This window comes from Salvelinus namaycush, chromosome 8 (genome assembly GCF_016432855.1).
Source record: "Salvelinus namaycush isolate Seneca chromosome 8, SaNama_1.0, whole genome shotgun sequence".
Lineage (NCBI taxonomy): Eukaryota > Metazoa > Chordata > Actinopteri > Salmoniformes > Salmonidae > Salvelinus > Salvelinus namaycush.
Window position 1 is genome coordinate 64334404 of NC_052314.1, and position 25790 is coordinate 64360193.

The 25790-nt window shown below is 40.9% G+C and overlaps 1 protein-coding gene across 1 annotated transcript; it reads right to left on the reverse strand.

Moving 5' to 3' along the window:
- Window positions 1-8106: 8106 nt before the first annotated feature.
- Window positions 8107-25364, reverse strand: LOC120052241 (CD209 antigen-like protein D). Its single transcript, XM_038999061.1, has 4 exons — window positions 25178-25364; window positions 24172-24317; window positions 23298-23398; window positions 8107-8291 (listed from the first exon to the last, which is right to left on the reverse strand). Exons 1-4 carry the CDS (start codon window positions 25362-25364, stop codon window positions 8144-8146), a joined length of 582 nt encoding a protein of 193 aa, XP_038854989.1. The 3' UTR covers window positions 8107-8143.
- Between the last annotated feature and the right edge of the window lie 426 nt (window positions 25365-25790).

A 25790-nucleotide genomic window follows, 5' to 3' on the forward strand; every position in this document is an offset into this window, starting at 1 on the left:
CATAGAAACATACACATGCATACACACACTATAGGCACTATACACACACGTACACATGGATTTTGTGTTGTAGATATGTTGTAGTAGAGTAGGGGCCTGAGGGCACACACTTAATGTGTTGTGAAATCTGTTGTGAATGTATTGTAATGTTGTTAAAATGGTTTGCTTCTTAATTTTGGTTGACCTCAGGAAGAGTAGCTGCTGCCTTGGCAGGAACTAATGGGAATCCATAATAAATACAAATACATACAGCAGACACACACACACACCCTCTTATATGATCTCTTACTTCTCTATATCACTGATTAACATATTGGATGTAAACATCTTAATAATGTCTCTGTATGATTTACAAAATTACGAACAACCAGACCCTGGTTTAAATACTATTTGAAATCTGTCAAATACTTTGAGCTTTCGGGACAATTCTATTGGTTCCATTAAGCCAGGCAAGCTCAACCAAGCACAGCTAAATTATTTGGGTTTTATTCATTAGGCATCAAACAGAAGAAAACAAACTGAAACAGGGAGGGACTAACTGTACCTGTCCAATAAGAATAACATGTTTTCATTTGACAAACATTTTACTATGGTGTGTCCTAATGAATACGTGACCCAGGTCTGATAATAACCACCAACCACTGACAGACATACAGACAGACAGACATGAATCTGTTATTAAAGGAAGTCAGTGGTATGGCTAAATATGAGTTGGCACAGCAACACATGCTGAAATCAACTGAAATTACAATACAATAGATGTTCCAGCAATAACTTCCCTAAACTACTCTGTCCCAAATGGAACCCTATTTCCTACATAGTGATGGACCCTGGTCAAAAGTAGTGCACTATACAGGGAATATGGTGCCATTTGAGATGTACCCTTCATGTCATTATTCACATTCTATGTAGGTCTTATGTACTGTATCTGTCCTGAAAACACAGGCCACTTTTCATCCATGGATATAAGGTCACCACAAGTACAACAGGACATCTATAAAGAAAAAGGCTTCATTTTAAACATCAATAACATCATTTTATTAAATCGTAAAACATTTATAATCTGTTCAATTTCTGAATTGGTTAAAATTAGGTGAAGGTTAGGGTTAAGGTAAGGGTCAGTTTTAGGTTTTGTCTATAATCTGCTTGTCAATGGGACGCCTGTCAGAAAAGTCCCTCATGTTGTGTATAATACATTATTTTATAAGTGTTTGTCTCCCCCTACTGGCTGTTATCTACAAACTCAGTTTCTTCCTTCTATTACTGTTACCTTGGCCCATAGTGATAGATAGAGGACTCATCTTTATATTTGACAATGTGGGTAGCGCCATTGAGGCTACAACCCATAGGAAAACCCACCCAGTTAAAAACTTTGACTACTTTAAAAATGGTGGAAGCACAGGTTTTTTTCTCGGTGGAGAGGAAGTAGGAATTGGAATCAAAGTATTAAGTATCTGTTCTGTTGAAGAGCAAAGGTGAACAAATTGAGAAACTTTTGTCACGCCCTGGCCTTAGTATTCTTTGTTTTCTTTATTATTTTAGTTAGGTCAGGGTGTGACATGGGGAATGTATGTGTTTTGGTTTGTCTAGGGGTTTTGTACGTTTATGGGTCAGTGTCTTGTCTAGGTGTTTGTATGTCTATGGCTGCCTAGATTGGTTCTCAATTAGAGGCAGCTGTGGTTCATTGTCTCTGATTGAGAGCCATATTTAAGGCAGCCATAGGCATTTGGGTTTTGTGGGTAATTGTCTATGTTGTACGTTTGTTGCTTGTGTTATGCACTTACGTCGTTAGCTTCACGGTCGTTTGTTGTTTTTGTTAAGTTTGTTATCAGTGTTCGTTTCTTGTTTTTTCCTTCTCTAAATAAAAGAGAATGTATTTTGCACACGCTGCGCCTTGGTCCTCTCTCTCTCCGCAAGACGATCGTGACAACTTTGCAACAAACCTTTACCTGATTGTGGCTTCTCTCTAACTGACTCCCAATGGTAATATCTAATGTATGATTACCTTTCTAACTGACTCCTAATGGTAATATCTACTGTATGATTACCTTTCTAACTGAATCCTAATGGTAATATCTACTGTATGATTACCTTTCTAACTGACTCCTAATGGTAATATCTCCATCCCTCCTGACTCTCTCTCACACCTGTTCCTCTCTGCTGTTTATGATCACCAGGTCTGCTCCTCTCTCCAGACAGTCATGTCTGCTCTCCTCCCAGGGTTTCTTCTCAGTAGAGAGGAAGTACAAACTGGAGTCAAAGTATCTCCATCCCTCCTGACAATGCTGCTCTGTTGAAGAGTAAAGGTGAACACATTGAGAAACGTAGCCAGTATCTTTATACTCATAAACCCATATATATTTACTATTGCTGTTGATAATTACTATATATAATTTATCACAGTTATATCTCAAAAAGATTTGCCTGAATATGGCCTTTCTCTTCAGTCAGGTTGTTGTATCTGTTCTGTAGCTGGTCTCTCTCTTCAGTCAGGTTGTTGTATCTGGTCTCTCTCTCCAGTCAGGTTGTTGTATCTGGTCTGTAACTGGTCTCTTTCTTCAGTCAGGTTGTTGTATCTGGTCTAAGTGGTCTCTCTCTCCAGTCAGGTTGTTGTATCTGGTCTGTAGCTGGTCTCTCTCTCAAGTCAGGTTGTTGTATCTGGTCTGTAACTGGTCTCTTTCTTCAGTCAGGTTGTTGTATCTGGTCTGTAGCTGGTCTCTCTCTCCAGTCAGGTTGTTGTATCTGGTCTGTAGCTGGTCTCTCTCTCCAGTCAGGTTGTTGTATCTGGTCTGTAACTGGTCTCTTTCTTCAGTCAGGTTGTTGTATCTGGTCTATAGCTTGTCTCTCTCTTCAATTGTGTTGGTCTTATAAAGGGAAAAACTCTGTGACAAGTTGTTCCTTTTATCCTCAGAATCTTTGATGGCTCTGTTATCTACAAATTATAAACACATAGTTACTAGGTAAAACACCAGACAAATAGGCTTAGTAACCAGCACTTCTTACAATTAGGTGATAAGCAATGAACTTGGACACAAACTCACAGTAGACAGACAGGTCTATGATCCCAGCCAGTAGAACACACAACAGCCCCAGACACACTGCAGCAACTAGGAAGGGTCTCTTCTCTGATCTATCAGGCTCTGTGGACACACACAATATAGTGTTATGTTTTGTGAGTGTGTGTTTTACCTGAGTGCTGGTCTCCTGGTCCATTATTAGGAGCAGTGTCTGCTGTCTCTTCTCTCTTGGCGCTGGTCTCACCTTCTCTCAGGGTGTCTGCACTGACGTAGATATCCACAATCCTCTCCTCCATCTCACCTCTGTCAAACTTGACCTTCTTGTTCATATCTGGTTCAGCAGATAGATGACCTTTGACATCTTTAACAATGCCTGGGTCTTTCTATGTAGGTCTACTGCAGGGGTGAATAGCTGATATCAACTTTGGATTGGACAATTACATGACATTTTCTCAAGAGCAATTCCTGAGGGGGACACCAAAAGTAGTGCTCTAACACATAGCCTACGTTGTAATATGTTACATGTATATTGAGGAACCATAATTACTACAACTGGATAATTGATAGGTACAGTAGTTAACTGAAGGGTTGTCCCAACTTGTTCAAATGTTTAAATCATTATAGTACAACTACTAATAATAGTTATAGCAGTGTTCCTTATCAGTCCAGTATGTAGGCAGGTATTTGTATTTACAACCAGCAATACCAAGAAAGGCCAGTAGGTGGCGATGGTACTGTAGACTGTGTATTGGTGCAGTTTTCAGAAATACAATGAACATGGTGTGATCTCATCTAAAATAATCTCTATTGAGAACCATCACAAAGTTGGTCTCCGTATTGAATTTACCTTTTTATTTTACTATTTCTATTTATATAGTCATTAAATATGTGCCACTGGCCTGAGTCTACTACAATAGCTTTACATGAACAAAAAGCTCAAAATGAGTACAGTTGTAAAAGCAAAATAACTACTTCAATGAAAAACCCAAATAAATCAACCAAAATATCCTTCAAAAATACTTATTGTTCAGTCAGTGTCTCAACTCTCCAAACAGCAGCTATGGACAAGTATGTCACACAATGTATGTAATTTTAAATACAATAACATTAAATAAATAATTAGTAAGTGTAATGTCATGTACTAAAAACTGAAAACTACTAAACAAAAGCACAAATATCATACTATACAGCAGGGGTTCTCAAACAGGGGTCCGTGGACCTCTAGGGGTCCCTGGTGTAATTGCAAAGGGTCGGTGAAATAAAAAAGTGTAATGAACGTATTCAGAACCACAAGGATTCCAGTAACTGTACATATAATATAGAGGGGGTGGAGGTCCCTGAGGACCGCTCAAAACCTTGCCTGCCTTGCCTCAAAATATGCAGGGGATCCAGTACCCAAAAAAGGTTGAGAACTACTGCTATACACACTACAGAACAAAATAAACAGACACATGTTTGTAGGTTTCAAAGGATCTTTAATGGTCTCGTTGCAAAAGATAAATAATTTCTACTGTTACCCCACGCGCTGGATAACTGGGCACTGATTGGATTTAGCTGGTGTGCTGTTACAGTTACAAAGTGGCGGTGGGTTTGGCAGCTTTGATGTGCTGTGAATTTTACAATGGCTTTTCTCCAGGTCCTAAATCCTGCACTAATGAAGGCAGCATCCGCTCTTTGGCCAAAAGATGTCTGGCTTGAAAACCCTTGGCTACAGTGAAAACACAACACTCCTTTCATTGATGGATTATATTGTAGCCAGGGGAAATCGCGAAACCATCTCTCTTGAAACCTCAACACTCTGTAGGCAAGAATTTGTGGTTCTATAAATTGTGCGTGGCTGATATGGTTTTGTGCCATCGCTGAGGTAACTGGACAATGCTGTGCCACTGTCCCCTATACTGGTGCTGCTGGCAACAAGGGTGACACCTGGTCCTGCCGTGGCTGTGACATTGTTCTCTGAAGTCTCTCTCCCTGGCTCTTTCCCTTTCACCACCCTCACTGACTCAGTCTGTCTCCTAGAAAATAAATAAGGTGTTTGCCGTACTCCTAACTACCGGTACCCAAAACTACACAATTAATCACAACAGCAATACCATTGCCTTTAACATATCTTCGGTCAGTCACCAGTTTAAGTTGAGAGTGGGGGTATCCATGGCATTTTCCAATTATGTCCCAGTTTTACAAGCCTTAATAAAAAGAGAGAACCTTTCATAATGTTGCCAAACAAAGACTCAACAAACTTACCTGAGACTCCCTGTCTCTGCCAGTCTGTCCCTGCCCATCTGTCCCCAGCTCTGCTGTCTGTGTGCCATCTGTTGCCTGCTCTGCCTAATGACATCATTATGAAACATTTACATTATCATTTCACTTCTTTCAAATGAACATTTTATCAACTAGTCTTTGAGATATTAGGCTACTAGGGGGTTCTTACTTGACGTTTTGTTGTACTGAAAAATACTCTTGATGTCTGTCTTGATGTCTGCCATTTTTCTACCTGGCTGGCTACACCGTGTGCAGGTTATTTACAGTAGGAGATGGGCTTCTATCATATATTATCTTCTATATGGGCTTCTATCATCTTCTATCATTCTAGATGGGCTTCGATCTAAAAAGAAGCTGGCTAGTCAGCTAGCAAATGTGAAACGGATTGACAGCTGTATGAGTTCACCATTTACACAACGTATGCTGCAACCTTTTGTAATTTTAATATAGTTTTTGTTTTATATTGGCTGGCTTCCAACAATAGCTGAATTTGCAGAGCTAGCGAGCACCAATTCTGTTTCTGTGGTGTTTGCTATAATCTTTGCTATCGTCAGTTTACTCCAAGATCGGCACACATGTGCTTCAAAGACCCCCAGCAACAATTTAGCTTTTGCAACGAGACAATTAAAGATTTTTAAGACAATGGTAGAAGAGAGTGTAGTTCTGTTCAGTTTGGACTTGTTTATCGCTAACCTTATCACAGGGACTTCGAAGCACTACAGCTGCATGCTGATGTTGGAATAAACTGACGATCGCAAAGATCCACCTCTGACGACGCCACATACATGGAATAGGTACTAGCTAGCTTGATAGCTAATGTTTGCTCGCTAGCTCTGCAAATGTAGCTATTGTGTGTTTGAACCCTGCCAACATAAAACAACATCGCTATGGTGCGATTGACTGGATCACCCTCACGTTAGTTACGTGCATTGAGGGCCTTTCAGATGGTGGACACGAACCCTCTGTTACCTTGCCAGCTAAGGAACACTACATTGCATTGCTAGCTTCTCTCATTGACTCAAATTCAAATAGCTGCAAAAACTGGTTGATGTTACTGTAGCTAGCTAGCAAACATAAGTTAACCGCTAGCTAACATAGAGAGTGATCTGTAAGTTCATGCAGCGAAAATGAAGACTGGTGACGGTTATAAATGTGTCTTCTTGTATTGAGTGGTAAAAGAAATGTCTAACATATCCTTTGTCTGAACTACTTACTGGAGGTCAGCCACCAACAACAGACTATGTCAGAATCCCACACATGCACAGTACCTGCATCATGTGACACTGCTGGGTGGTGGGAGGCAGTGGATATAACCATTGTGAGGCAAAGGGCGGGGGTGTCGCAATCTTTGGAAACTAAAAAACACGCTATTAAGTGTTTATAATCAGCACAAGTGCTTTCATTGCGTATTATTAATATTATTGATATTACATAGTTATGTTTACAGTGATATATTGGGGGGACAAATCATATTTTTCCCAGGAAGGGGGGACGTGTCCCCCCCGTCCCCCTGGGATTTCCGCCGATGGTCTACTGTACATTAAGTCTCTTGTTCTAGAATTAATGTGGTGGTCTTCCAACATGGCCGTCTTGAGGCGTTGTAGGTCAACTGCAGGCCCTCTATACGTTAAATGCATGCTTCTAGCGATATCTCTGTCTCTGAGTTATCTGTGTGTCTCTGTCTGTGTGACAGCTGTAGGTATTAACTCTAGGGGGGTATCAGCAAAATGACTTGGGTAGTTGTGGCTATGCTAATACAAAAAATGGAACAAGTTTTCAAACATGTGTGCATACTTGTGTGAGAGATACAATGGTTATTGTTAAAGCATTTTCTGCAGCACAATATAAAGTATTCCATTTCTCTACATGGTCATCTTGTCCAGAGTATATCTCAACACAGTCCTCCTGCCCAGGGAACAGGACTTGCTATTTGTGATGATGGACAGGACACTATCATACCAGGAAGATATAGATCATAGAGGGGAAGTGGAGAACAAAGGCTAGTTGTTAACATATATTAAATATCATATGTAACAGCCCCAAGATAATTCAGGGAGTTTCCAGAACTCCTCCTTCCTTTCACCTTTCTGCTGATCTGGACCCTCTGTTTACTCCCAAATATACATCAACATGTTCAGGAGGTCCAGGACTACAAACATGGGTCATTATAATGTCCATACAATAGATTTGACACTACAAACTGCTCCAAGTGTATATTGCGGGTGGGTAGTCTTAACCAGTGAGGATGAGATTTTGAGTGACAGCTGTTTGAACGACTGAAAATATCCACTTCACTCTTTTGGGACCGTTATATGGGAACAGCAGTCAAATATGAGCATTTGATATTGTATGTGACTTGACAACAAAGACTGATGGTCAAAGATGATTAAGTAACATCCTTTGAGATCCTTTTATATCTCTACTACACTCATTGATTAGTGATACAGTCAACTCCTATACAGTGTATGTAATGGTGGTTTGGTACTGTTGAGAATGTTATCACCAGGCCTAAACTGGAGCATGTAAATATCTGAAGAATACATTTGATTTGAACATTATTTGTATGCACAAAGTCAAATGTACTAACTTCATGTTGCCTCTGATATGTCAAACATAACTACTGGTACACAGGAAGCTACAAACAGGAAATAAGTAGGACTTTTATTAATATGATACAACAAACAAATACAACAATAGGTGCATTTGAATGCGTGTGTGTACCTCCATGCATGTGTGCAAGTGTGATAGAGAGAGAGTTTGTGTGTGTGCGTGTGCGAGAGAGAGAGAGAGAGAGAGAGAATGAAGAACAAAGTTGTGTACACTATATACTGCTGTATGTGTTACAGTATGTTGTCATGGTGATGTTAAAACACTTTCTCACAAATCCAGTTGAGTTTCCTGTCACATGACATGTCATTCCATGCCTTAAGTGGAGTCCAATCTTTATGTATCTCAACACAGTCCTCCTCCCCACTAGGATCTTCACTATCAGGCTGCTTGTCATTCCAGTACCTACAGGGTTAAAAACAGTCAGATATCATGGTTAATACCAGTACCTACAGGGTTAACAACAGTCAGATATCATGGTTAATACCAGTACCTACAGGGTTAACAACAGTCAGATATCATGGTTAATACCAGTACCTACAGGGTTAAAAACAGTCAGATATCATGGTTAATACCAGTACCTACAGGGTTAAAAACAGTCAGATATCATGGTTAATACCAGTACCTACATGGTTAAAAACCATCAGATATCATGGTTAATACCAGTACCTACAGGGTTAAAAACAGTCAGATATCATGGTTAATACCAGTACCTACAGGGTTAATAACAGTCAGATATCATGGTTAATACCAGTACCTACAGGGTTAACAACAGTTAAATATCATGGTAATACCAGTACCTAAAGGGTTAATAACAGTCAGATATCATGGTTAATACCAGTACCTACATGGTTAAAAGCAGTCAGATATCATGGTTAATACCAGTACCTACAGGGTTAACAACAGTCAGATATCATGGTTAATACCAGTACCTACAGGGTTAACAACAGTCAGATATCATGGTTAATACCAGCACCTACAGGGTTAAAAGCAGTCAGATATCATGGTTAATACCAGTATCTACAGGGTTAATAACGATCAGATATCATGATTAATACCAGTACCTACAGGATTAACAACAATAAGACATCACAGTAACAACATCATAATATGTAGACATTTTTCATGTTATAGTTAATTGTCTTGACTGGTATCATCAATGACAGTAACCTGTATAGAAAACGGTTGAAAGGAGCCTTATTGACAGATTAGTTATCATCTCTCACCCTGTGGTCAGTGGGGTGCCGTCCACCCATTTCCAGGTCCCCTCCTTAACAGAGTCAGTCAGACCAATCCAGACTCTCTTCTTGAGGTTGAAGAAAAATGTCTGTTTTTGAGAAAGATAAATAAACAGCCGTTTATGTTTGATCATATCTACCCCCTGCACACCCATCGCCTCTCCCTCTCCCTCTCCCTCTCCCTCTCCCTCTCCCTCTCCCTCCCCCTCTCACCTGTTCCTTATAACTGTTTATGATCACCAGGTCTGCTCCTCTCTCCAGACAGGCCTCTCTGCTCTCCTTCCAGGTTTTAGACTCAGTAGACAGGAAGTACCAACTGGATTCAAACTTCTGCCAGCCTTCAGGACAGGTTTGAAAATATTGATGAAAATACGAATTTCCTTCAATTTATCACACTGGACACTTAATGAAAGAACACAGACTGATGATCAGTAGTGTGGTATTAATGATAATTTATTGCTGTAGGTTTACTCACTGAGATTGGTAAGCCTCCAGTTAAGAAAATCTCTCTCAGTCTGTAGCTGGTCTCTCTCTTTAGTCATGGTGTTGTAACTGGTCTGTAGGTTGGCTCTCTCTTTAGTCATGGTGTTGTAACTGGTCTGTAGCTGGGCTCTCTCTTTAGTCAGGGTGTTGTAACTGGTCTGTAGCTGGGCTCTCTCTTTAGTCATGGTGTTGTAACTGGTCTGTAGCTGGGCTCTCTCTTTAGTCAGGGTGTTGTAACTGGTCTGTAGCTGGGCTCTCTCTTTAGTCAGGGTGTTGTAACTGGTCTGTAGCTGGGCTCTCTCTTTAGTCATGGTGTTGTAACTGGTCTGTAGCTGGTCTCTCTCTTCAGTCAGGTTGTTGTAACTGGTCTGTAGGTTGGCTCTCTCTTTAGTCATGGTGTTGTAACTGGTCTGTAGCTGGGCTCTCTCTTCAGTCAGGTTGTTGTAACTGGTCTGTAGGTTGGCTCTCTCTTTAGTCATGGTGTTATAACTGGTCTGTATCTGGTATCTCTCTTTAGTCAGGTTGTTGTAGCTGGTCTGTAGCTGTTCTATCTCTGCAGATGAGTTGGTCTTATAGGCTATGAAGCTCTTAGAGACCCCATCATCTGTTATCACAACAACAAAGTGTATCAATAAAATAGATAATCTGGTGAATTGTAGGTGAATGCTGGTGAATTGTAGGAATTGTAACTTAAGACTTACAGTAGACAGACAGGCCTATGATCCCAGCCAGTAGAACACACATCAGCCCCAGACACACTGCAGCAACTCTGGAGGATCTCTTCTCTGAGTTATCAGGTTCTGTGGACACAGGTACTGTACATAGCATCAATGAGACACAATAACACTTTTAAAGTGATGTTTTCTCACCCCATCTCTCTTCCTGTTGAGGGGGACTTGTGGTTGTTAAATATACAGCTTCTCACATTAACAGGAAATATAGTGACCAGTTAGTTATCTCCTAGCCTTGCTAACGTTAGCCAGCTAGCTAATAATAGTAGAATTCATATGTTCAGGACATTCGTAACATATTGTACGTTTTGCAAATTCATAACATATACCCATTGTAATTCGTAACATATCATACAAAATGTAATTTGTAACATACCAAATGGATCATGGACATCCACAACTTGATACATATCATATGATACCTATCATATTACACTAAATGGAGTGAGTCGGATTTACGTACAGAATAATAAGAAATGCAATGAGACCAGATGGTAATACACAGTAGCGATTTGCATAGGACTTTATGAACATTAAAATGAATGTTTCTGCAGTTAGTATACATCCTAAAATACAGAGCCTCGAACATTTCAGAACATTTAACCTCTAGTCTTAAAGGAACAACGTTTGTGTCACGTTCCTGACCTGTTTTCTGTTGTTTTGTATGTGTGTGATGGTCAGGGCGTGAGTTTTGGGTGGGCATTCTATGTTGTGTGTTTCTATGTTGGTTTAGGGTTGCCTGGTATGGCTCTTAATTAGAGGCAGGTGTTTTGCGTTCCTCTAATTAAGAGTCATATTTAGGTAGGTTGTTTCACTGTGTTCGTTGTGGGTGGTTGTTACCTGTCTCTGTGTTTGTGTTCTGCACCAGATAGGTCTGTATCGGTTTTCACGGTTTGTTGTTTTGTTTGTTGTTTGTAGTGTTCACTTGTCGTCAAATTAAACATGTTGAACACTAACCGCGCTGCACTTTGGTCCTCTCCTTCACCCCTGGAAGAAAGCCGTTACAGTTTGTTACAGTTTATTTTACTCAGTTGAAATTTGAAGCCTTGGGGCATGGGGCATCGACCAACCTCATCACATTAACATGAGGTAAATTGTTTATGCGGCAAGTGGAAAGATAATAACCATTAGTATAAACTTCCACGTGTGTGTCTCTATGACTACGGTGTATTTACCAGTGTTCTGAGATTCAGGTTGTTTATCTATGGTCCTGTCCACAGTATCCTGTCCACAGCTCTTTCTGTAACATTAGCATAAATATCCCCAGACTGCTCCATATAAAGGCAATTCTAATTTCCCCCTTAAAATATACTGTGGTACTTTATGGATCTGCACACAGTACAACAGACAGTATATTATGTTGTATATCCTGTTAAACAGCTGTTTTAGTTTATCAGTCTGTTGTGTCTGAGAACGTACAGTGTTATAGGTGTAGGGAGGACTTCACACCTTAACCAGTGGTTTGAGCAGACAGCAACCTCCAGGAAGAGACACAACAGCAGATAGACACCATGATGAGTGTGTGGATATGTAGCAGACAGCAACCTCCAGGAAGAGACACAACAGCAGATAGACACCATGATGAGTGTGTGGGTATGTAGCAGACAGCAACCTCCAGGAAGAGACACAACAGCAGATAGACACCATGATGAGTGTGTGGGTATGTAGCAGACAGCAACCTCCAGGAAGAGACACAACAGCAGATAGACACCATGATGAGTGTGTGGGTATGTAGTAGACAGCAACCTCCAGGAAGAGACACAACAGCAGATAGACACCATGATGAGTGTGTGGGTATGTAGCAGACAGCAACCTCCAGGAAGAGACACAACAGCAGATAGACACCATGATGAGTGTGTGGGTATGTAGCAGACAGCAACCTCCAGGAAGAGACACAACAGCAGATAGACACCATGATGAGTGTGTGGGTATGTAGTAGACAGCAACCTCCAGGAAGAGACACATAGCAGATAGACACCATGATGAGTGTGTGGATATGTATTAGACAGCAACCTCCAGGAAGAGACACAACAGCAGATAGACACCATGATGAGTGTGTGGATATGTAGCAGACAGGTCCACTGGTGTATGGTGCATTGTGTTGCCGTTGGTAACCTACACGTTGTCCCTTGTACAGTGAAGGTTGTGAGTCATTCTTATCTTCTATTAGTATTGTTTTTTTTGTATGTGTGTGTGTGTGTGTGTTTGTGTGTGTGTGTCCAGGTCACACTGTTAAGTATCCAATCACATTCAATTAGGAAGCTGGTAGACCTTGTTAAAGAACTTTGTTCCTTCATTTATTAATCTGTGCTTTGTTATTCTTATTATTAAAGTGATAAGCATAGGCTAATCATTCGTCCCACTTTTTTGCAAAATCACATGACATGTTTCTAATAAAAATAAAGAAGAATCATTTTCCAGAGTACAGTATGACTACATACTCTCCTCTAAATCTAAACACAACAATTATTTGTCTTATCTCTTAATTTTCATCTTCCTCCTCTATGTCTCTCTCTGACATTAAGGCTCTATTTCAATTAGTCTCTCCTCTCATCCTATCTCCTCATCTCCTCATATCTACTCCTTTCTCCTCTCCTCCCATCTCCTCTCCTCCCATCTTCTTATCTCTTCTCCTCCATATCACTGTATCCAACAATCAACATAGTATTGACTACCAGCTAGCTAATGTTAGTAGAATTCATATCTTTAGGACATTCGTAACATATTGTATGTTTTTGCAAATTTGTAACATATCATACACATTGTAATTCGTAACATATTATACAAAATGGATGATGGTCATCCACACATTGATACATACCATATGAAAGGTAATATATCATATTAAAATGGAGTGTCTCTGATTTACGAACAGAATAATACTAAATGTTTTGAGACTAGGTGTAACGAACGTCTACTTCGTCCTCCTCCTCAGACGAGGAGAGGAGAGAAGGATCAGATGACCAAAATGCAGCGTGGTAATTAGACATATTTATTTCAAAAAAACAGACGAAGACGAAAAACTCTTAAACAAACTACAAAACAACAAACGATGTAGACAGACCTGGACTTAGAACTTACATACAACAAAGAACGCACGAACAGGTACAGACTACAAACAAACGAACGAACGAACGAACGATACAGTCCCGTGTGGTAACAAACATACAAACACCGGAAACAACCACCCACAACAAACAATGTGAAACAACCTACCTTAATATGGTTCTCAATCAGAGGAAACGTAAACCACCTGCCTCTAATTGAGAACCATATCAGGTAACCCATTAACCAACATAGATACACATAACATAGAATGCCCACCCCAACTCACGCCCTGACCGACTAAACACATACAAAACAACAGAAAACAGGTCAGGAACGTGACACTAGGTTGGACTAGGTTGGACTTATCGGCATAGTAATTACTAGACTACCAGAAAAACAATGAGAGAGAGCTTCCAATCATGTTCCTAAAAATATGTTTTGACTCATGGATGTCATTCCATGAGAACTGTAGATGTATTATAGAAGCCAAGTACTATTTGCATTTGAAAATGTAATGGAAAGAGAGACAAAATGTGTTGATAATGGTATGCTCATCTTTGACAGTGTCTTTAAAGCTGTAAAAACATAGGACTATGTCTATAATTGAGGAGGATGTTTGTATTACAGTGTCTGACTGTCTGGATCTCTGTGTTGTTTAGGTACTGGCAGACGGACTGTGTTGAGACAAACTATGGACTAGATGACCCTGTAAAGACATGGAATGATGACAATTGTGGCAAAAATCAAAACTGGATATCTCTCGCTCTCTCGCTCGCGCTCTCATATACAAAAATAGAACACGTATGCATTCTTGTGTCCGTGCTGTGTGTATGTGTGAGAGATTTTTACAGTGGTTATTGTTAGACCATTATCTGCAGGACAATATAAATCATTCCATGTCTCTACATGGTCACCTTGTCCAGAGTATATCTCAACACAGTCCTCCTGCCCAGGGAATGGGACTTGCTATTTGTGATGATGGACAGGACACTATTATACCAGGAAGATATAGATCATAGAGGGGAAGTGGACAACAAAGGCTAGTTGTTAACATATATTACATATCATATGTAACAGCCCCAAGATAATTCAGGGAGTTTCCAGAACTCCCCCTTCCTTTCACCTTTCTGCTGATCTGGACCCTCTGTTTACTCCCAAATATACATCAACATGTTCAGGAGGTCCAGGACTACAAACATGGGTCATTATAATGTCCATACAATAGATTTGACATTACAAACTGCTCCAAGTGGATATATGAGGGTGGGTAGTCTTAACCAGTGAGGATGAGATGACAACAGTAACCACCGTGTCTCTCCTCTACATTTACCCATTAGTAATTTTTTTAAATGTTAACTAGGTAAGTAAATTAAGAACAAGTTCTTATTTACAATGACAACCTACCCCGGCCAAACCTCCCCCTAACCCGGACGACGCTGGGCCAATTGTGCGCCGCCCTATGGGACTACTGATCATGGTCGTTTGTTATACAGCCTTGGATTGAACACAGGTCTGTAGTGACGGCTCTTGCACTTCAATGCAGTGCTTAAGACCGCTGCGCCACTCAGCCCCCCATTTAGCAGACTATGTTATCCAGAGTGACTTACAAAAGTATGTTTAAGTGCCTTGCTCAAGGGCACATCGACAGATTTTTCACGTAGTCGGCTCAGGAATTCGATCCAGCAACCTTTCGGTTACTGGCCTAGTGATCTTAACTGCTAGAAGTCCTGCCGCCGTCTCTCTTCATGAACCTGATTGGTCGAGGAGATTTTGAGTGACAGCTGGTTGAATGACTGAAAAGATCCACTTCACTTCCCTCTTTTGGGACCCATATGGAGGAACAATAATCAAATATGAGCATTTGATATTGTGCTTTTGTGTAACTTGACAACAAGACTGACTGTCAAAGAGTATTATGAGAACACACAGCAGCCCCAGACACACTGCAGCAACTCCAGAGGGTCTCTTCCACCACTGAACATGTACTGAATCACACATTAAAGATCGTTGGTAATGTGTTTTACTGTATCATCCAGGATTGGGAAAAATAAATCTGTTTAATGTGTAGTGTGTGTGTGTGTATGTATGTTCATGCAATCTTACCTGAAGCAACAACTCCATCTCTTGAACTGGGCTTGAAGGTTCTTACGTTGGAATATAATTGGCCGTCAATGTCTGTGTTCTTCATTGCATCAGGCTCATCGTCTTCAAATCCATCTGAGTTTTCATAAACTCCCTTTGACATCTTAACACACTTGTGCTCAAATACAGTAACTTCTACTTCTAACCTCAACTCTAATATACGTCTGTAGCTGTGTCTTCTCCCTGCACTGTCCTGCGTCTGTGTGACTTTAGGTAGTGAAACTATCTGTCATCCACAGTGGATGATAAATTGTGAAATCAACACAACACTGGCCACCATGTGACTCCCACCAGCCTTAGTTTGATAATATACTACATGATATGACTCCCACCAGCCTTAGTTGGATAATATACTACATGATATGACTCCCACCAGCCTTAGTGTGATAATATACTACATGATATGACATTATATCATGCTATGTGATGTATGTGTGAATTCACAGGGTCCCAATGTTGGATCTGCTAAAATAAATTGGGATCTTTTTAATTTACATGTACACTACATATATTCTGACTGACTTTATACTAGCCTCTGCCTTCAATGGAGAGCACATTATGGCTCTCACTCTGTGACTGGAAGTGTAGGGAGAAGTTGATCTTGGGTCAGTTTTGCATTTCCACCACAAATGGTTAAGGTTAAGATTGGGGGAAAGAAACCTGTTCCTAGATCTGTACCTAGGGGAAACCTCCCCCCGTGTTGTGACCGGCCACCAATGGCCATATAGGGGTCTTTGTTCTATCTATGCTGACTGTGAAGAGTTACTCAGAATGAAAAAGCAGAAGTTCTGACAACATCTCCATAGTTTCAGTTTTAAGGGAATAGAAAGAATAAAAACCCTTCACATGTTTTATGATAAAACATTCATATTTCCACCCTGTCTTTTAGTACAACATAACATATACATACTGGTTACATCTAATGACACAACTCTCTCTGAACTGATTCCACTGTTCCACATGACATCTACCTACATGAACTATTATACAACTCTACAGCTCTACTCTATTCCACAGGAGGAGAGAAAGCATCACACAGATCCTGAGATATAGGGACAGAGTCAAAGGTGTCCCTCTGGTGGACGTAGTACTAACTACAGGTACAGCTGTAGTGTTGGTGACAGAGACCTGGGTGAATGTAGTACTAACTACAGGTACAGCTGTAGTGTTGGTGACAGAGACCTGGGTGGATGTAGTACTAACTACAGGTACAGCTGTAGTGTTGGTGACAGAGACCTGGGTGAATGTAGTACTAACTACAGGTACAGCTGTGGTGTTGGTGACAGAGACCTGGGTGGATGTAGTACTAACTACAGGTACAGCTGTGGTGTTGGTGACAGAGACCTGGGTGGATGTAGTACTAACTACAGGTACAGCTGTGGTGTTGGTGACAGAAACCTGGGTGGATGTAGTACTAACTACAGGTACAGCTGTAGTGTTGGTGACAGAGACCTGGGTGGATGTAGTACTAACTACAGGTACAGCTGTAGTGTTGGTGACAGAGACCTGGGTGAATGTAGTACTAACTACAGGTACAGCTGTAGTGTTGCTGACAGAGACCTGGGTGGATGTAGTACTAACTACAGGTACAGCTGTAGTGTTGGTGACAGAGACCTGGGTGAATGTAGTACTAACTACAGGTACAGCTGTAGTGTTGGTGACAGAGACCTGGGTGGATGTAGTACTAACTACAGGTACAGCTGTAGTGTTGGTGACAGAGACCTGGGTGAATGTAGTACTAACTACAGGTACAGCTGTGGTGTTGGTGACAGAGACCTGGGTGGATGTAGTACTAACTACAGGTACAGCTGTGGTGTTGGTGACAGAGACCTGGGTGGATGTAGTACTAACTACAGGTACAGCTGTGGTGTTGGTGACAGAAACCTGGGTGGATGTAGTACTAACTACAGGTACAGCTGTAGTGTTGGTGACAGAGACCTGGGTGGATGTAGTACTAACTACAGGTACAGCTGTAGTGTTGGTGACAGAGACCTGGGTGAATGTAGTACTAACTACAGGTACAGCTGTAGTGTTGCTGACAGAGACCTGGGTGGATGTAGTACTAACTACAGGTACAGCTGTAGTGTTGGTGACAGAGACCTGGGTGGATGTAGTACTAACTACAGGTACAGCTGTAGTTTTGGTGTCAGAGACCTGGGCGGATGTAGTACTAACTACAGGTACAGCTGTAGTGTTGGTGACAGAGACCTGGGTGGATGTAGTACTAACTACAGGTACAGCTGTAGTGTTGGTGACAGAGACCTGGGTGGATGTAGTACTAACTACAGGTACAGCTGTAGTGTTGGTGACAGAGACCTGGGTGGATGTAGTACTAAGTACAGGTACAGCTGTAGTGTTGGTGACAGAGACCTGGGTGGATGTAGTACTAACTACAGGTACAGCTGTTGTGTTGGTGACAGAGACCTGGGTGGATGTAGTACTAACTACAGGTACAGCTGTAGTGTTGGTGACAGAGACCTGGGTGGATGTAGTACTAAGTACAGGTACAGCTGTAGTGTTGGTGACAGAGACCTGGGTGGATGTAGTACTAACTACAGGTACAGCTGTTGTGTTGGTGACAGAGACCTGGGTGGATGTAGTACTAACTACAGGTACAGCTGTAGTGTTGGTGACAGAGACCTGGGTGGATGTAGTAGTTTCCCAAGATGCTTTTGGGAAACGGGGCCCTGGGTTGTAGAGCTCAAAACTACCCCAACAGAGTCCTTCACTGAGCCCAGACACACACTCATGTTGCCTGCCCTGTCCTCTACCACCAGTTCTAACTACTTTGAACAGCAGGTGGCACTGCAGTCCACAGGGTCATTTTTTTTGGCTCTGGGGCCCACCGCCATAGAACTGTTGAGGGTCCCTTTGCCCGGGCATAGGGTGATGCAGATGATGCCTGTCTCGTTGACACCGTCGGTGAGGTTGGCAGAGCGCTGCCAGTTTGAGGAGCTGCATGCTGAAGGGCAGTCAGAGGAGACCACTGAGGTAAAATAACAACAGTTTGAGGAGCTGCATGCTAACGGGCAGTCAGAGGAGACCACTGAGGTAAAATAACAACAGTTTGAGGAGCTGCATGCTAACAGGCAGTCAGAGGAGACCACTGAGGTACAATAACAACAGTTTGAGGAGCTGCATGCTAACGGGCAGTCAGAGGAGACCACTGAGGTACAATAACAACAGTTTGAGGAGCTGCATGCTAACTGACAGTCAGAGGAGACCACTGAGGTATAATAACAACAGTTTGAGGAGCTCCATGCTAACGGACAGTCAGAGGAGACCACTGAGGTATAATAACAACAGTTTGAGGAGCTGCATTCTAACGGACAGTCAGAGGAGACCACTGAGGTATAATAACAACAGTTTGAGGAGCTGCATGCTAACGGGCAGTCAGAGGAGACCACTGAGGTATAATAACAACAGTTTTAGTAGCTGCATGCTAACGGGCAGTCAGAGGAGACCACTGAGGTACAATAACAACAGTTTGAGGAGCTGCATGCTAACGGACAGTCAGAGGACACCACTGAGGTACAATAACAACAGTTTGAGGAGCTGCATGCTAACGGACAGTCAGAGGAGACCACTGAGGTATAATAACAACAGTTTGAGGAGCTGCATGCTAACGGACAGTCAGAGGAGACCACTGAGGTATATTAACAACAGTTTGAGGAGCTACATGCTAACAGACAGTCAGAGGAGACCACTGAGGTATAATAACAACAGTTTTAGTAGCTGCATGCTAACGGACAGTCAGAGGAGGCCACTGAGGTATAATAACAACAGTTTGAGGAGCTGCATGCTAACGGACAGTCAGAGGAGACCACTGAGGTATAATAACAACAGTTTGAGGAGCTGCATGCTAACGGACAGTCAGAGGAGACTACTGAGGTATAATAACAACAGTTTGAGGAGCTGCATGTTAACGGACAGTCAGAGGAGACCACTGAGGTATAATAACAACAGTTTGAGGAGCTGCATGCTAACGGGCAGTCAAAGGAGACCACTGAGGTATAATAACAACAGTTTGAGGAGCTGCATGCTGCCGGGCATTCAGAGGAGACCACTAAGGTATAATAGGAACCCGTTGTTATCAAGGTAATCACATGTATATCTGGGATGCATCCGGTTTACTCAGCCCAACATCACATGCACAGTAGCACTCTGTGCACCCTGGGAGCAGCGCGAGCAGTGATGTCGTCATTACGTCATCAGAAACATGGCAGACATTAGATGAATATACATTTAAAAAATATTTTTCAGTGAAAATTATCCGAATAATTCAATGGATATTTTGTGCACAATGGTGATGACTAAAGTGTCTTATTACACATTTTCAAGTCTGACTGCCTAGCGTCTGTTAAACTGCAGTACCGAAACAAAACTGTTGGAGCAATCGAAACAGTGCTTCTAGACCAGTAACCCTTTTCCTCTTGGAGGAGATGCCTGGTAGCCCTCACTGGGGAGTGGTAATTATCATATGTCACAGCCCCAAGATAATTCAGGGAATTTCCAGAACTACCCCTTCCTTTCTGCTGATTTGGACCCTCTGTTTACTCCCAAATACATCAACATGTTCAGGACTACAAACATGGGTCATTATTTTTTATTTTACCTTCATTTAACTAGGCAAGTCAGTTAAGAACAACTTCTTATTTTCAAAGACAGTCTAGGAACAGTGGGTTAACTGCCTGTTTAGGGACAGAACAACAGATTTGTACCTTGTCAGCTCAGGGATTTGAACTTCCAACCTTTCAGTTACTAGCCCAACACTCTAACCACTAGGCTACCCTATAATTTCCATACAATTGCTTTGACAGTACAAACTGCTCAAGTGGATTTTGAGGGTGAGTAGTCTTAACCAGTGAGGATGAGATGGCGACATAATTGGCCACAGCCCACTTCTCTCCTAATGAACCTGATTGGTTGAGTTTGAGTGACTGCTGATTGAACCACTGAAAATACCCACTTCACTTCCCTCTTTTGTTACCCATATAAGGGAACAGCAGTTAAATGTGAGCATTTGATATTGTGCCTAAATGTAACTTGACAACAAAGACTGACTGTCAAAAATGATTAAGTAACATCCATTGATACCCTTTGATATCTCTACTACACTCATTGATTAGTGACACAGTCAACTCCTATACAGTGTATGTAATGGTGGTTTGGTACTGTTGAGAATGTTATCACCAGGTCTAAATTGGAGCTTGTAAATATCTGTAGCAAGTAAGAAGATTGCATTTTATCTGGAAATGGTGAAATGCACTGCATGCAGAGTGTTGACAAAATCAAATGTACTAACTTCATGTTGACTCGTACACAGGAAGTTATTTCAGGAAATAAGTAAGCCTTTTATTAATATGCTAATACAAAGAAATACAACATGTGTGTTGGTTTGAGAGGGAGAGAGAGAGAACTGTAGGTTGCTGTATGTATTACAGTATGTTGTCATGGTGATGTTGAAATGCTTTCTCACAAATCCAGTTGAGTTTGCTGTCACATGACAAGTCATTCCATGCCTTTAGAGGATTCTGATCTTTGTGTATCTCAGCACAGTCTTCCCCAGTAGAACCTGCATTATCAGGCTGTTTGGTATACCAGTACCTAAAGGGTTAAAAACAGTTAGATATCATGGTTAATACCAGTACCTACAGGGTTAAAAACAGTCAGATATCATGGTTAATACCAGTACCAACAGGGTTAAAAACAGTCAGATATCATGGTTAATACCAGTACCTACAGGGTTAATAACAGTCAGATATCATGGTTAATACCAGTACCTACAGGGTTAACAACAGTCAGATATCATGGTTAATACCAGTACCAACAGGGTTAACAACAGTAAGATATCATGGTTAATACCAGTACCTACAGGGTTAAAAAAAGTCAGATATCATGGTTAATACCAGCACTTACAGGGTTAACAACAGTCAGATATCATGGTTAATACCAGTACCTAAAGAGTTAACAACAGTTAGATATCATGGTTAATACCAGTACCTACAGTGTTAAAAACAGTCATTATATCATGGTTAATACCAGCATTTACAGGGTTATAAACAGTCAGATATCATGGTTAAAACCAGCACTTATAGGGTTAAAAACAGTCAGATATCATGGTTAATACCAGTACCTACAGGGTTAAAAACAGTCAGATATCATGGTTAATACCAGTACATACAGGGTTAACAACAGTCATTATATCATGGTTAATACCAGCACTTACAGGGATACAAAGAGTCAGATATCATGGTTAATACCAGTACATACAGGGTTAAAAACAGTCAGATATCATGGTTAATACCAGTACCTACAGGGTTAAAAACAGTCATTATTTCATTGTTAAAACCAGCACTTACAGGGTTAAAAACAGTCAGATATCAGGATTAAAACCAGTACCTACAGGGTTAAAAACAGTCAGATATCATGGTTAATACCAGTACCTACAGGGTTAAAAACAGTCAGATATCATGGTTAATACCAGAACCTACAGGGTTAAAAACAGTCCGATATCATGGTTAATACCAGTACCTACAGGGTTAAAAAAAACTGTCAGATATCATGGTTAATACCAGTCCGTACAGGGTTAAAAACAGTCAGATATCATAGTTAAACCAGTACCTACAGGGTTAACAACAGTTAGATATCATGGTTAATACCAGTACCTACAGGGTTAAAAACAGTCCGATATCATGGTTAATACCAGTACCTACAGGGTAAAAAACAGTCATTATATCATGGTTAATACCAGTACCTACAGGGTTAAAAACAGTCATTATATCATGGTTAATACCAGTACCTACAGGGTTAAAAACAGTCATTATATCATGGTTAATACCAGCACTTACAGGGTTAAAAACAGTCAGATATCATGGTTAATACCAGTACCTACAGGGTTAAAAACAGTCAGATATCATGGTTAATACCAGTACCTACAGGGTTAAAAACAGTCAGATATCATGGTTAATACCAGCACTTACAGGGTTAACAACAGTCAGATTTCATGGTTAATACCAGAACCTACAGGGTTAAAAACAGTCAGATATCATGGTTAACACCAGTACCTACAGGGTTAACAACAGTCAGATATTATGGTTAATACCAGCACCTACAGGGTTATCAACAGTCAGATATCATGGTTAATACCAGTACCTACAGGGTTAAAAACAGTCAGATATCATGGTTAATACCAGTACCTACAGGGTTAAAAACACTCAGATATCATGGTTAATACCAGTACCTACAGGGTTAAAAACACTCAGATATCATGGTTAATACCAGTACCTACAGGGTTAACAACAGTCAGATATCATGGTTAATACCAGTACCTACAGGGTTAACAACAGTCAGATATCATGGTTAATACCAATACCTAGAGGGTTAACAACAGTCAGATATCATGGTTAATACCAGTACCTACAGGGTTAACAACAGTCAGATATCATGGTTAATACCAATACCTAGAGGGTTAACAACAGTCAGATATCATGGTTAATACCAGTACCTACAGGGTTAACAACAGTCAGATATCATGGTTAATACCAATACCTAGAGGGTTAACAACAATCAGATATCATGGTTAATACCAGCACCTACAGGGTTAATAACCGTGAGATATCACAGTTAGAACATTACAATCCTAAATAATATACATGTTAATATACATAATTAAAGATATCTTTGTTGACTGCTACAATCAATGACAATAACCTGTATAGAAACATTTTCATTGGAGCCTTATTGTCAGAGTAGTTAACATCTCTTACTCTGTGGTCAGTGGTGTTCCATCCACCCATTTCCAGGTCTTCTCTGTCTCTCTGTCAGTCAGACCAATCCAGACTCTCTTCTTGAAGGTGAAGAGAAACTCCTATGGTTGAGAAAGATACACTGCATTGAGTGAGCTCAAATGTTTTGGGACACTGACACATTTTTGTTGTTTTGGCTCCAGCACTTTGTATTTGAAATGATACATTAAAGGTTAAAGTGGGGACCAACAGCTTTCAGTTTCGTTTTTTTTCATCCAAATCGAGTGAACCGTTTAGAAATGACATCACTGTTTGTACATCGTCCCCCATTGTAGGGGACCAAAATTATTAGGACCTATTCACTTATATGTGTATTAATTAAAGTAGTCAAAGTTTTTAGTATTTGGTCCCATATTCCGTAGCACGCAATGACTAAATCTAGCTTGTGAAACTACAAACTTGTTGGATGAATTTGCTTTTAGTTTTGGTTGTGTTTCAGATTATTTTGTGCCAAATAGAAATTAATGGTTAATAATGTATTGTGTCAATTTGGAGTAACGTTTCATGTAAATAAGTATATAATATGTTTCTAAACACTTCTACATAAATGTGGATGCTACCATGACTATGGATAGAGCTGAATGATTTGTCAATAATGATGAGTGAGAAAGTTAAAGATGAACAAATCCCATAAACTGAAAGCTGTCAGTCTGCCCGTTAACCTCATAAACATTGTATATTTCCAAATCCAAAGTGCTGGAGCACAAAGCCCCACCACAAAACATGTGTCAACGTCCCAATACTTTTGAAGCTCATTGTTTGACCAAATCTACCCCCGACATACCTATACCCCCCCCCCCACCTCACCCTTCTCTTTTGCGCTGTCATCTCTCACCTGTTCCTCTTTGCTGTTTATGATCACCAGGTCTGCTCCTCTCTCCAGACAGTCCTGTCTGCTCTCCCCCCAGGTTTTCTCCTCATTAGAGAGGAAGTACCAACTGCATTCAAACTTCTTCCATCCATCAGAACAACATGTTATTTCTGTTTGATGACACATCACAACACTGATACAATATGATACAATACAATAAACATCACATTTTATTTTCCATGATTCACTGAACTAGATCTCAATGAAACATTGACTTTATAATAAAGAAAGGTATGAAAACCAGCTCACTGACTACAAAGCAAATTCTGAAGCCTGTCTTTCTCTATAGTCAGGTTGTTGTATCTGGTCTGTAACTTGTCTCTCTCTCCAGTCAGGTTGTTGTATCTGGTCTGTAGCTGGTCTCTCTCTTCAGTCAGGTTGTTGTATCTGGTCTGTAACTGGTCTCTCTCTCCAGTCAGGTTGTTGTATCTGGTCTGTAACTTGTCTCTCTCTCCAGTCAGGTTGTTGTATCTGGTCTGTAGCTGGTCTCTCTCTTCAGTCAGGTTGTTGTATCTGGTCTGTAACTGGTCTCTCTCTCCAGTCAGGTTGTTGTATCTGGTCTGTAGCTGGTCTCTCTCTCCAGTCAGGTTGTTGTATCTGGTCTGTAACTGGTCTCTCTCTGCAGTTGCGTTAGTCTTATAAAGTGATAAACTCTGTGACAAGTTGTTCCTTTTATCCTCAGAATCTTTGATGGCTCTGTTATCTACAAAGTGTAAACACATAGTTACAAGGTAAAACACCAGGTAATTAGGCTTAGTAACCAGCACTTAATACAACTATGTGAAAAGCAATGAACTTGTACACAAACTCACAGTAGACAGACAGGCCTATGATCCCAGCCAGTAGAACACACAGCAGCCCCAGACACACTGCAGCAACTAGGAAGGGTCTCTTCACTGAGCTATCAGGCTCTATGGACACATACAATATACTTTTATGTTTTGTGTGTGTGTGTGTGTGTGTGTTTTACCTGAGTGCTGATCTCCTGGTCCATTATTAGGAGCAATGTCTGCTGTCTCTTCTCTCTTGGTGCTGGTCTCACCGTCTCTCAGGGTGTCTGCACTGACGTAGATATCCACAATCCTCTCCTTCATCTCACCTCTGTCAAACTTGACCTTCTTGTTCATATCTGGTTCAGCATAGATGACATTTGACATCTTTAACAATGCCTGGGTCTTTCTTTCTATGTAGGTCTACTATAAATTAAGTCTCTGCTTCTAGTGATATCTCTGTCTCTGAGTCATCTGTGTGTCTCTGTCTGTGTGACTGATGTAGGTGTTAACTCTATGGAAGTATAAAAAATGACTTTTTTTTTTTTTTTCAAATGTACTAACTTCATGTTGACTCTGGTGATGTGTGAAACATAACTTCTGGTACACAGGAAGCTACAAACAGGAAATAAGTCGGCCTTTTATGAGTATGATACTACAAACAAATACAACAATAGGTGTGTGTGTATGTGTGTGTGTGTGTGATTGAGAGAGACAGGGACAGAGACAGAGACAGAGAGACAGAGGCAGACACAGAGAGAGAGAGACAAAGAGACAGAGACAGACAGACAGCGACAGACAGACAGAGACAGA